General features: G+C 33.3%; 1 protein-coding gene across 2 annotated transcripts in view; it reads right to left on the minus strand.

Moving 5' to 3' along the window:
• Gycalpha99B (Guanylyl cyclase alpha-subunit at 99B) overlaps nt 1-14,040 on the minus strand; it is an 84,046-nt gene that overhangs the window by 40,622 nt on the left and 29,384 nt on the right. For both annotated transcript variants that reach the window (XM_053760103.1, XM_053760104.1), the window contains exons 3-4: nt 9,805-9,878; nt 8,868-8,950 (exon numbers count right to left, since the gene is read on the minus strand). In XM_053760103.1, coding sequence (XP_053616078.1) covers nt 8,868-8,950; nt 9,805-9,878 — 157 coding nt within the window. The remainder of the gene's footprint in view (nt 1-8,867; nt 8,951-9,804; nt 9,879-14,040) is intronic.

A 14,040-nucleotide genomic window follows, 5' to 3' on the forward strand; every position in this document is an offset into this window, starting at 1 on the left:
ATCATTAATTAAAGTCAAACAAACAGTGCTTTTCGTCAAGTCAAATCAGACACTTTTTACCGAATGTCAAAAACAAAGCTTGTATAAGGTTTAATGTCTAGGGGTCTAAAACTACAACTAACCTAGTTATTTGAGTTTTTTTGTTGTATAAAGAATTTCTTTACAAAAATAGAAAGTTTGAAACAAAATTTTTTATCAATACCCTATCTGTTTCTTATCGGATCTCGATGAAAATGAATTAAATTTTTCAAAGCTTTTTAAAGTGTTAAACAATTTTCGCTCCCGAAAGACCAAGTTTGGGATTGGAAACAAACAAATAATTAAATTCGATCCGAAATTACATCGAGTTATACGAATCGAATCGCTTTTATTTCGAATTTGTAGTCTGATTTCGAAGTTGTGATTTTGTTTGCAAATTGTGGATAACCTATATCTTTACATGGGTATATAAACAGCAGAGCTATGCTATATCTTTACATAGGAAATATTAAAAAAAAATTAAAAAGACCCTTCGTTCAAGAAAGATACATGTACAACCGTTTCTTGACCGGAGGGTCCACCGTTGTACTACGACGGTGTATTTATCCCATATAGGAATCACAGTCAACTGGCGATAGGTAGAGAGGACATGTATAGGTATCAGTAACGTACAATATAAATAGAGAAGATTATATATAAAAAGAAAATGAACACATACATATTAATACTTAGATTTTTATAAATACGTCAGATCTTTTTTTTCTCTTCGCATATCTCGGTTTTGTGTAGTTCAAATCTAAAATTGTCTTCCTTTATTAGTTGTACTATAATCACAGTAGTATAACAAAGAGTGCCTACTAGCGTACTATAGCATGTACAAAGCTTTGCAAGTTAATTTCAATGCAGTGAAAATAAACTACAGGAGCCACTTAATTCCGGACTCGTAATTTTCCACGCTCCGCCGCCATGTTGTTCTAACGGTCTGCCTTAATCGGCTAATTTACGTCTTGTCCCACGAAATCTTGGCTAGAATATTAAGTTGCGTGAAATATTGTGACAAAAAAGTGTCTTTTCTACGTGCCTGTTTTGTAATCATTTGAGTTAGCACTTTATGTCACTACCGCTTGGAATTGTGAACGCACTTTGAACGTTTTGCGTTACTGCTTCTCGAAATGTTTACTTTGGAGTAAATATATTTGAAAACCGAATTGATGATAAAATTATATAATTATTATTATAAATAATATTTATTGTAATATAACCTACTTGTATCCTATGTATACTCCCTCTAATAATACATCATTTAAATGTTGTTGTAACGGATATTGGTATTTTTTTTTGCTATAAGTATAAAATTATATAAGCAATATCTTCTTATAACCTAGTCAACTAGATTTAGTTTGATTCAAGACAGGGTGGATTATTCACTAGTTACTAATGTTGATTTTTTTTTCTATTCATAGTCGTATATCTTTATGGTCGTGGTCATTGATCGTGGAATGAAACACATACAACAACTTTCTTGCCACTATCAATGGACGCTACAAATATAGATAGATAGATAAACTCTTTATTGCACCATTTACAAAGGAGTACAGTTATAACAAGATATTCAAACATAATGAGTGCAAAGGCGGACTTATCGCTAATGCAATTTCTTCCAGCCAACCTTTGGATGGAAAGAGGCACAAGTAAACTAAGAGGGTGCAGTAAACTATATACGAAATCTATAAATCTAAACCATGATAAAAATAATCTAAGTACTAAAATGAATCGCATGTTAACAGCAAGTTACCGTTCCCACAGTAAACTGTTCACCTCCACTATGCTACTAGCTGATATCTTACTAAACGATCAGTAAGAAGCCAGGATTGAAGTGGATCCGTAAAGACTAAATTAGCATAACGTTGTAGCAATTTCTTGGGTTGGTGTTAATCGATATACTTTTTAGGAATCAGGGTTTAAAGTGAGGCGGTCAGGACAATATGAAATAGATCATTTTCTAATTGTACTGGCTCTTGGATGTTTACTAATATTATGAAGAGAAAAGATTTGTATTTTTGTTTGTAATGAATAACTCAAAAACTACTGAGCCTATTTTGATGAAATTTGGCACAGCGGCGGGCCGCTAGTATTTATATAAAAGAGTTAGTATCCGAGAACACAAGGCTCCAGCTTACTTTGTGGTTAACTCAATCTGAGTGATATGTCCGACCATATATAATTATTATTATTAATTGCACAGACTAAATACACAGACTTAATTACCGACTTTGGGATTTATTTTATAAGTTTTAGTGATAGAATAGACTATGAATAGAATTTGTGCGATTTTTTTTACCAATAATGAGTGACACATTGACATAAAAACAGAATTCCTTTCTAGGCCACACTTCTTCTAGACATGTTATCATCAAACAATTATTTTTCGGATCATTGTGTGAATGAAAATTCACACTTGTTCCATGGAACTATTTGCCAGTGGAACTAGTGAGAATGATCCTATTTTTCGTTAGCCATTTGTTTCTTGAACATAACAATTCTATTAAGATGACCCAATTTATTTTTCACCGGCACAAATTAAATGTCTATAAAAATTATATTAAAATGAAATCGACCGAACACCAATAAAATTTCATCCATCTTGCTAATAACAAACGGTTGTCTATAAACAGACTGACAGACAATCGATCAAGTCGCGGGACTCCGCTTAAGAAATGGCTCTGGAATACCGCACAAATACATCCAAAATAAATGTCACCCATCTTAACCACCGATATTGAGTGGGCTAATTTAAAATTGACGAATTTGTGGCTATATTTTTACAAGCTTTTATTTTAGTTTCACTTGTTCCAGTGTTTGTTTCTCGGGAATCAAATTTTGCACGTTAAATTTCGTCTACTTTCGTTGATCCTACCGAAAATTGACTTGAATTTATCCACGTCGTTTTAGATTCCATATTGCTTTATTATGGTAACCGTGACCTGATGGTGCACCTAGTAGCAGCTCTTAACGGGTATATTGCACGGATATTATTATTGTTACACCTTGAATACAACATTTTAACGAATAACGCTTGTGGCAGAAATTACATAAAAATATATATTTAATATTTAGGATGGGTTGCACTAGTCAACTTTGACGTTAACTTAAACCTACACATAACAACGCAAAGTGTGCCGCAGAGTGTATCGAAGCAGGCGGCACGCAAGTCAAAGTTGACAACAACATTGATTGGTGCAACTGAGGCAGTTGTTAATATTTATATTTTTAGTGCTAAGTATATCTCTCAAAAAAGACGTTAAGTGTTTTTATGCCGATCACAATTTAATGCACAAAACATTTAAACTTTAATATATTTTATAATAATAGTTACAACAACATTTAGAATTGTACACAGATAAGTAATAAATATATCACATCCAAACGTCCAAAACCCGTTTCAAAGTTACCCATTACACTCAGCGTCCCTCTTCGACTGGGTATCCTTTGATTTGGGTACCGGTTCAGTACCCTCCCGATACCCGTGACCCCATCTAGCGACCCATTTTGGTAATGAAGCTTTTTGCGTCTCTCAAACATCTACAAAAAGAAGTTATCAATTCTACTTCTATTCTTGTATTTTATCGATGCGGTGGTGGTGTAATGGTTAAGACCTGTGGATCTGAAGGTGAAAATGATTCCTTGCTCAAAAATGCTGCTGCTAGCTAAATAAACTAAAAGCAGCTAACGTCCAGCGTCTTTGACGATATCGTCAGCTCACCGCTTATATATATATATATTAAATATGTGAACGAAATAATAAATAGATCAGTAAATAGATGGATAAATGAACTTTCCAATGCGCCATTTACAGAAGCATAAATGAGCGCAAAGGTGGACTTATCACAAATGCAATTTCTTCCCGACAACCTTTGTGTGGAAAGAGAAAGAAGTGAACCAAGGGGATGCGGTAAACATGATAGCATTAAATAAATTAAATAAAAAATAGTAGACATTGATAACAATTTTCACTTAACTATAAGGTATAATATCGCTTGAAGCGGTGGTGGTGTAATGGTTAAGACCCCCGCCTGTGGATCGCCTGTGGTGCCATGTTCGAATCCTACTCGTGCCACATGAGTTTGTATACCGATCTGACTCATGTATAGAAGCTTTCATCGACCACCACTTGCTTGTGGTGAAGGAAAACATCGTGAGGAAACCTGCGCACTGGTTGATTATTAAGTTGTGTGTGAAATGTAGAATGCAATGGCAAACCACTCCATTAATAGTGCCCAGTTGTTTCATTCAACGAATGACCACTACCCTAAGCCATTAGGAAATACGACAATGAGATTTATTGTGAAATGAGATGCAGAATATTATCAAAGGATTTAAATTTGATGGTCTGAAATGAAATTAAGAGTGGGTTGCACCAGTTAACTATCTCGTTAACTTTAACCTGCGCAAAAACGACGTAAAGTATGCCATTTTATGTAATCGGCGGCCTCGCACAGATTACAGTTAACGTCTGTAATGAATGGTGGAACCTACCCTAAAAGTAACTCATATTTTAAATCCAGATTTGAATATTCCAAATTTCATAAAAATCAGCCGGAACAAATTGTGTGAAAAAAAATACATAAATGTTTTTGAAGAAAAAAAAGTTAATATAATGAAACATATTCATTCCTGTAACCCATTCATGATTGAATGAAGATTCTTCTCGTTAGTTGATTATGACGTCACAGATTTCTGTCTCGCTATTTTTAGCGCGTCTCCATTTCCATTCAAACCGCTCGCGTGTCTGCTGAAAGTCGGGGAATTTTTGAATTTTGTTCTAAATAAAATTAATTATTTTTGCTCATATATAGGTACAGTACACAATTTGGTCTTTAATGTTTCAGATAGCTAAGTCGGTTATTTAAAATTTTTAATAGATATTATTTTAAAATAAGTCTTAAATATGTACTTGAAAATTAGAAGTTGCGACCGTTAATTTAATCATTCTAGTTATTGATATTTTTTTTCGCAAAAAAATAGTTTCATTTTCAATCTAGTAAACTGAAGTTGTAACAAAACTGAACATGTTCTTGTTTTTTATGCCATGAAATCAGACCAGTAGTTGGGTTAAATTAAAATTTTTCAAATTCAAAATTCTTTAATAATTTTAGGATGATATACATGACTTATTGACGTTAAATCGGAGTACATTAATCTTTACTAATATTTTAAATACGAAAGTCTGTCTATCTGTCTGTTTCGCTTTCACGACTAAGCCACTGGACCGATTTCGATGAAATTTGGTCTGCATAATTAAACACCCCCATTCAAATAAATTATTATAATGAGAGGTTAAAGTTTGTATAAAAATCACGTCGTTATCGCTTTCGCAGATATATACACGCGATATACATAAAAGCTAGTTAGTAATATTTTAAAAAGTTAATTTTTTTTTTCTATTTTCCACTGTTCATATAGTAACAAAAATTCACCATGTTTATCGACGCGCTTGGCGCAGTTGTTCGAATCCAGATCTCTATAGGCAACCCGAGTGAAAAAGAAGGCTGTCTTAATCATTTATACAGTTGCCATATAAATCATAAGATAGTAGAAATATGTAGTAAAGATAAGCATCGTTGCGTACCCATCATTCATTTTGCCCTGTGTATGTTTCTTGGTGAATATTTAATGTTTGATTCCCAGTACGAGATGATTGATGCGTCAAAACGTGGAGCTGAAGAGAAATATTCTTATTTTGGGCCTATAACCTCTCGATATAAATATACAAATCATTTAGACTTATTATTCTACCTCTCGCGTTTTACTGGTTGCATTCCCCGCTGTGACACTTTAATCCCATAGACCGCGTAAAGAAATAATCTTAAAATTTTATATTTCAATAATATTAATATATTTACTACAAACATTCAATTTACACTACTAACTTACATTTCACAAAGTAAATTACTTAATTGTAAGTATAATTTTTTTAAATGTTTAACTATATCACTACGTAGTATCATGATATTTAGGATATTTTTGCAAATTTTTCAATAAGTATTTGGTTATAAGGGGAAAATAATGAAGGATCTTCAACTTAAGGTATGATACCCACTTGAGCAGCTCTCGAGACGAGTTTTATTTTCGATTTTTCCCTGATATACATCAATCAATCAATCAATCTTTATTTATTTATATACACAACATAACAGTGTAAATGTAAAACGTACCAATAGGAATCTAAGTACAATAAAGGTACTCAAGAAGCAATCATAAATAAGTTTATAGGAAATTTAAAATTCAAATTGATAATACATCATCATTACACGACAGCATCCCGATCCCAAATAATATAAATGCGAAAATAAGCTTGTTTGTTTGTTAACTCTTCACGCGTTATATACTCAACCAATCTTCTTTAAATATCGCATATATACAGAATGATTTCTTATACATTGGCATTATTTTATCTACATGCTTAGTCGATGGTACTGAACAACTTTTACAAAACTTGTATTTAATTTTGTATAGAACAGCTGATTTCTTTTTCGCGATTTCCTCCCATACATACTAAAAGTTGTTCCGAATCATGGACTGTTCATGTAAACAAAATATTGCCAATGTATAAAAATTCACCCTGTCATATAATTAAGAGTATGGAGAAGGACATAGGGACCTTTCACCCCGGAAAACACTATTGTTCCCGTAGGATTAGCGATAAACCTGTATTTTATATTTTAGGTGGCGCTAAATGCTTATAAAAATGCCAAGGATATTTTATTTCAACTTTCCCAATCCCATTTTAATTCGAAGAAAAACTGTTCCTGAAGGCATGTAAGCGGACTAAGCCACGGGTAAAAAGCTAGTATAGAAATAATTTTATTATAAATCTGCGCCGAGAGCGTCGGCCATTATTCTTCGGATATTTCCTCTTAGAAGTAAACAAAGGTCAAGACAAATGATAGTGATCAATTAAAATCGTCGACTTGATCGTAAAATGTGTCTCGTTCGAGCCTATCTTTGTAAATATTACGACCGTTTTCTTAATTGTCTTGTTTTCTTATTTATCTGTAGAGGTATTCGCGAAAAAGTAGCTTAATAGTATCGGCGAAGCGGTTATGGTTCAGTGGTTAAATCCGTTTGAATCGTGCCATATGAATTTGTATACAAATCTAAACCTTAGTTTGACTAAAGCAAATAAATTTCCGAAAACTAAACAAAAATGTGTATTAGCAGCAATGACATTGAACTCCATAGTCCAATACCTTTCATCTGAAATAGATCAGTCATAATAGATCAAAATAGAAAAGATTTTCAACAATGCTTTTCAGTATTTGACTTACCGTAACCGAATTAATGTTCTGATAAAATTTATATTATACCTACTTGCAGTTTCGGAAGCAAATTCAATTATATAATTGGATTCAGGTAGATAATTTCCATAAAACTTCTCGGCTCCTCTCATACAAAGTGGCAAGACAGACATTGTAAAACCAAACGCAAGACGTGATGTGGGAAAAACGTGTTAGCGGTTAATCATGTTTCTTCTCGTGTATTTCTAGTACAGTCAATAGCACATTAACCTATCCAAATATACTACAAATTCGTCGTTATTACTATGCCATAGAGATAGATTCATGCATGGTTACTTGATGTGCTGTTGACTGTACGCACTTTCTTTGTATGGGCGAAACGGATGATATGTCGAAGTCTATAGATTTTTGTTTTGTCTACGAATGTAGACTTGACAGAGAGTTTACACGCCTTTATTTTCTTTTCTGGTAGGAATACCACCTGCGTTGCTTGACACTCCTAATATCCATAAAAGAGGCAAGCCTTAATCATACTTAAGGTAAGTGGCACCAGTCAACTTTGACGTTAACTCTACGTGCCGCTGACGTTTAAATAAAATAGTGTACTTTGTGCTCTTCTGGGTTAAAATTAACGTCAAAGTTGACTGGTGCAACTGACCCGTACCGAATTATTTTTAGTGTATGTACATGTCGTCGCGTGCACAAATGTAATCTGTCAGTGTGGATGCCCATCAACATGTCACAGAACAAAGGCGAGGAATTTATGAGTTTTTTGTGAAAGTGGGCTTGAAAATCCGTTTGATAGATGTCAGCCACTACAGCAGAAACACGCACGACTGAATAGATTATTGACCAAGTACTTATAAACAATTACAAATAAAAGTAATCTAAAATTAATTAAAGCTTATTTAGCTTTATATAACATTTTAATTTTATATACATAGACAAGCTTTTAAAGTTGTCTTTTTGCAGTCTACACGTGACAAAAAAATTATCTGTGCAGTAAACTGTTGACAAATACCCTCGTCGAGAGCCGATCGTGGATGCACCATTAGGTCGACGTTTAACTTACGAGATTTGGCTACAGACATATGAAACTAAATAAAAGCTTGTAAAAAATAAATATAATGATATTTAATTTTTGCAAGTTAATAAAATTCCCCGCAGAGATAAGATAATAAATTTTGTAGAACAACTGATACAGGAGAGGAATATGAGGTATCAGGAAGAATGAAAATAGCACTGCTTAAAAGTTCAGTCAGCTGGGCATGGACGGACGTGTAGACATGATTTGGTTGTTTACGTATTTGTTTTTCGTTTAAATCAATAATTAAAATTTATGTTTTTTTTTTTATTTATCATAGAATCAACAGCACTTGAACAAAATTTCATTTTATCTTACAGTGTTAATCTTAATGCCAATTACAGATTCTTGTTTTGTAAATTAAAGTTATGTGTTACTAAGTAACGTGTTTTTGGGACAGAAAAATATACATATGAAGGAATATTGTAGTCAAGTATTATTGTCATGTCAAGCAGGCGTCCGTTAATTAAGCATATCCATCCATGAACTAAATATTTCAAACTTACTATCAGTTGCTCGTACAGCGTCGTATATTTCTTGTAAATATACATAATTCTTAAATGATTTCACGTCATCCGGAAGTCTTCGCCTGTGAACAAAATTATATCGTTACTGCCTGTAGTGTAATGTCTAAAATACTAACATTACGTAATCCCCCCGCCCCCCACTATGCTATATAAAAGCCGTACCGCTGAGTTGGGGCTCAGTTGGTTCCGACACGTCGCGATGAACAGACTGGTGTCTAAGCGGATGAACTTTTTCTATTATATTTTAAATGTGAGTTAATACGGTGGAACATCATTGATATGGTTTTGACATACAATCACACGTAGAGGGGCAAGAGCCTTTGCCGTATATTACGCTGTCTCATCTCAGCTTCAATTTGTAATGCATTAACGACCGACTTCGATTAATAGCCATAGATAAAGTATACTATCTAGACCATAATAACCTTTGCTCATGGTACTCTAGTCTATATCCCACTAGATAACAAAATTCGACCCAAAAGCCAAATGTGTCTATTCGACCTGTATTCTAGCACTGGACCTTTAAAAATTATTTTACCTACACGTTTTTGGGCATTTCTGTCTATCCTAATCTCACATAATCTACCAGACAGATTTTGATAACATTTTGTACATAATCTAATCTGAAACAGCACTTCAGGTACATTGATCCCAAAATTACCATGAAGTAATGCCCCGAAGCGCAACTATTTTACCCATTAATTCAGCTAAATCCACTATATTACTGCAAATTAAATATTTACATGCTACATATAACCGAAATGCCTAATAACATTTTAGTACACATAATATAAAAACTTCAGTATCTTACACGACCAAATTAAAACGCTTCGCTAATTAAGTATAATCCAGCCGACTATAAAAGTTGATTGGAGGTAGAATTTATGGGTGCTTGTAAGATTTTATTGCTACTTACAGACAGTTGTATTTGTCGTAATGTTCAGCCTCATTTTTCGTGAGTGACGTCACGGCTGCGTGTAGGCACTCATTCTGAAAAGATAAAAAATAGTTTAGAAACACGGACTCTTTGGAATATGGATAGTAAGACTATCCATATTCCATAATGCGTGCTTATATTATGTCGTTTACGCTCTCTCTTTCTATGTCATCTAAGCGTTTTCATCCTCAGCCGTAAAGCAACGGAGCCCAAGGCCCGCTTTCCTACTTTTTCTTTTCTAGTTCGCACGATATTTAGTGACGACATGACGTTAAACAGCCGAATTTATTTTGATGAAATTTTGCACAGAGATAGTTGAGGACACAAGTCCGTTTTTTCATAAATAATAATTCATTAATCTGTCATGATTTAAATAAATAAAATTTTATCAAAAAGTTTAGAGATCACAAGTCGAAGTTGTACCAGATCAAGTAATTAAATTGATTCTAAATGTATTAGCTTTTTTTTTTGTTTAGGGCACTCTTTCTGTGTGTCAAACTTCTATAATTTAAAGTTAAAGTAGCTAAACAACGGGCACAACTCCCAACACTTTTGACTTTGTAAATGACAAGGAAAATTACGGAACTGAGAAATCCAATATTATTTTTCTTTTGAGTTTAGAAGTTGGACGTCTCCAAGTTTTTCAAGTTAAAATCAATAATTTAACAAAAGGAACGTTTTGTCACTCATTCGCGAAATATCGCTTTTATTTTTAGTAATTTCTCGTTCGTTTCTTATTTGTTGTTCCACTTGAGAGTAGCTAAATTGGATTTTACTTTAACATTTTTTTTTCGAGAAGTTTCTTTGTTTTGATTCGATATGATGGTTTTTTTATTTGACTTGAAATGTCAATTAAATTACAAATGAAATATTCTAAGAAAACCTTAATTTCTAATAAGTGTCAGTCGATATAAGACTGTGAAGCTAATTCCAGATAATTATAGACTCCCTGGGCGACCTGGATAGAGATTTCCAAGAAGAAATGAATAAAGAAAATGAGTGAAGACTGGCATCTGAAAAATCTAGGGAAATCAAAATTCTTCTTTTTTTCTTTGTAATCGGGTAAAGAAAAGAAAAATAATAAGACGATGGGTTTGGACATTAATTTATCTATATATATTATCTTAAACGGATTTTGGTCTAAAAACAAAAACTTTATTCTTATTACTACCACAGGTAATGTTGTATTAGTTACGTCAAAATAAGACCTATATTTGTTACTTGACGTCCTTTGTTGTGCCGCTTCTTCTTCACCTGCGCTTTGGAAGCCGGCAGTAGACTTAGTCTAAGTAATTTTTTGACGTCAATGAGTGATGTATATCATCCTAAATTGAATAAAGAATTTTGAATTCGTGTTATTAGGTGTTCACTAATTAATATGATTCGCCGAGCCCACACGCTACGAGTCCTGCGAGTATCACATCTCAAGGCTCTATCACATAGATGTAATATTGCTTGTATGTTTTATTAGGTTCTCATCCTTGTACAGTCTACAGCCCATCAAGTTATCTTGCATGTACCACTATGGCGCGGTAATAGCGGCGAATTCGCAATGAATTTGGGTAGGTTGATGTCTCATTCACAACTGTATCTGTCACACACCGTTTAAAAACAAAATTAAATACTTCGGTGTGTGTGAGTCTCAGGCGTGAGCGAACAAAATTGACAGCGAAATGACACCCCAGACAAACATACTTGCCAAGGTCCCCTATTTTTATGCATACAAAATAATTTAACATGGCATATTTTTCCTTATCATAATAATAGTTAGGCACAATATTAATTTGGCATAATGTTTTAGCCACATTTTTTTTACGCATACCTATTATACATAAGCATAACAATTTTTAAGCATAATATTCTATAGCATATTGGCTTCCGCACCCTAACCTACTGCTACGCTATAGCTTTATACAAATCAAAATTATGCTAAAATGCATTATATATAATTATGCTTATTGAAAAGTTATGCCAAAAAAAATATGTAAAAATATTATTTTAATATAATAATGTAAAAATATATGCCTAACTCGTTATGCTAAATTAAATTAGGATAAAAAAATTATGCGAAAAAAGGAATCCCATTTGTCAATATATAGTTATTTACATACCAATAAGCGCAGATCATACGCTTGTAAGGCTTCGTCCTCGATGCGATTCCGCGGCTCGAAATAAATCCTCTTAACACCTAGCCTTGCGCTAATGCTCAGTAAATATGAACAAAATATGGACTTTATTTTATAGCAGTAACATTCTGACCACTATGGCAGTCCACAGTGGTCAGAATGGTTCCTCTAATCTGAAAAAAATATGACAAGAGCGGGCATTTATAGCTCGACGGACATTCGAATATTTAGAAATAAGTGAGTAAAAAGTGTTGGCTTTAATAATTGAAATTTAAAAAAGGAATTCTAAAAAGAAATAAATATATATAACAAGCGTACATATGTCTGGTCCGGAATGCATTTAATCGGATATTCTACAAGATTTTTCACAAATTGTTTCGTTTCTTTTATTAACAGCCAGTTCCCGTAAATGCATATATAATATGCATCAAAAGGAGCTCAAGGTAGCACGAGCTAAAATGAGCAGTATTTTTCACACTTCTATTTATTTTTTAAAAAACATCTTGTTTTTAACTCATTAAGCGAGCTTTTTGTAAATATTACATTAAGATTTTCACTTCGCCGAATATTTTAAATAAACAAAGTCGTTGTTAAAATTTTATATAGTATTATTGTTTGAGTAAGCAAAAATCAAGCGTTCTAGTTGAATGTCAAATATTACAGATATATTCTGATTGATGATGTTGGATATAACAAATATGATACAAACCTACCTGCTGAAAATAGAACAAGATATTACCACCAAGGGCAAAATAAATAAAAATCTTAGCGTTATCATCATGTTCCTACGAACATGAGATAGAAATATTCACACGCCCAGCTGGTCACTGATCTGCAGGCCTACCATAAACTTTTACAGAAGGATTCCAAAGCAACTCAGTTCAATTTAGGCACCTAAAATGAATCGCATTCATACTAAAAATTAAGTCAATGGTACGAATTTGCGATGCAATTCAGTTTCGTCGGTCGTAAAGTGGATCGCGATAAGAGATGATGGTAAGCCCCCAGAGATTTGCTCTTGTTTACAAGAGCAACTTACCGCGATCTGCTCGGCTTTTAAGCCGGTACACAATGAAGGAGAAAATATGTTAATGCTGTCTCGTTTCACCTTGTGTAAGTATTTCTAATACACGTGTCTCTTGCTAGTATGAGATAAATTAAATATGTGAAAATCTTATAATTTTCAACGTGTACACCACGCTTGAAAACAAAAAGAAGATAAACGTGCTCCTTTCACATACCAGTAATTAAATACCGTCATATAAGTAATTCAAGAAATTCTTCCTATAACTCAGTATTCCTTAGCGGCACTGGCATTTAGGGCATGCGAAGACGTATCGAGCGTTCCTAACGCTGGCTTCCTTGGCTTAGTTCACGGTCACCCTACTTTCATTGCAGTCACGTATTTCTAAGCAGCGAATGAATTTAATATTATTTTTTATCTGCAATTTCCCTTGTTTTTTGTCGTGGATGTTTTTTAGAACTTTATATGTAGGTATTTTTTTCTTTGTCTTTTTCAAAGAAGGAATATGAAAAAAACTTAATGACATCATTTATTTAGATATCTATATAGAACATAATAGATACGTAATTATTTTTTTGTTATAAAATACGCATAAAAATTGACCAATTTTCATGGTCATGCTTTCGCATAAAGAAAATATTTTGAAAGTTAGAATGAAAAAATAAAATTGAAGTCTGATATCCTGACCAAATTTTTTTTTGTCATTCAAAAGAGATATTATTTCAAAGTACAAAAATAAATAAAACAGTCGCACTCCTTTGGAAACAAAACACCTAAAGTGACTAAAAACGGTGTGGACGAGAAATGCCGCGAAAAGTTTCCTGAGAACGCCCTGTATCGGGTTCCTAATGGATTTTGATTTAACGTTTCTAAGTGACAGGCTAAAGGATAGTTTACACTGAAAGAAAATGTTGGATTCGCACAAATATACTTATTATACTGGGGGATATTAAATAACCACTAAACAATTTGTCTTCGTCTGATGACAAAGTAAAAAATAAACCTTCAAATATTGCCCGCCTGATGTCAGCCCTCCTTAGGAATACTATTGTTTCATATGAGCTT

This window comes from Plodia interpunctella, chromosome 20 (genome assembly GCF_027563975.2).
Source record: "Plodia interpunctella isolate USDA-ARS_2022_Savannah chromosome 20, ilPloInte3.2, whole genome shotgun sequence".
Classification (NCBI taxonomy): Eukaryota; Metazoa; Arthropoda; class Insecta; order Lepidoptera; family Pyralidae; genus Plodia; species Plodia interpunctella.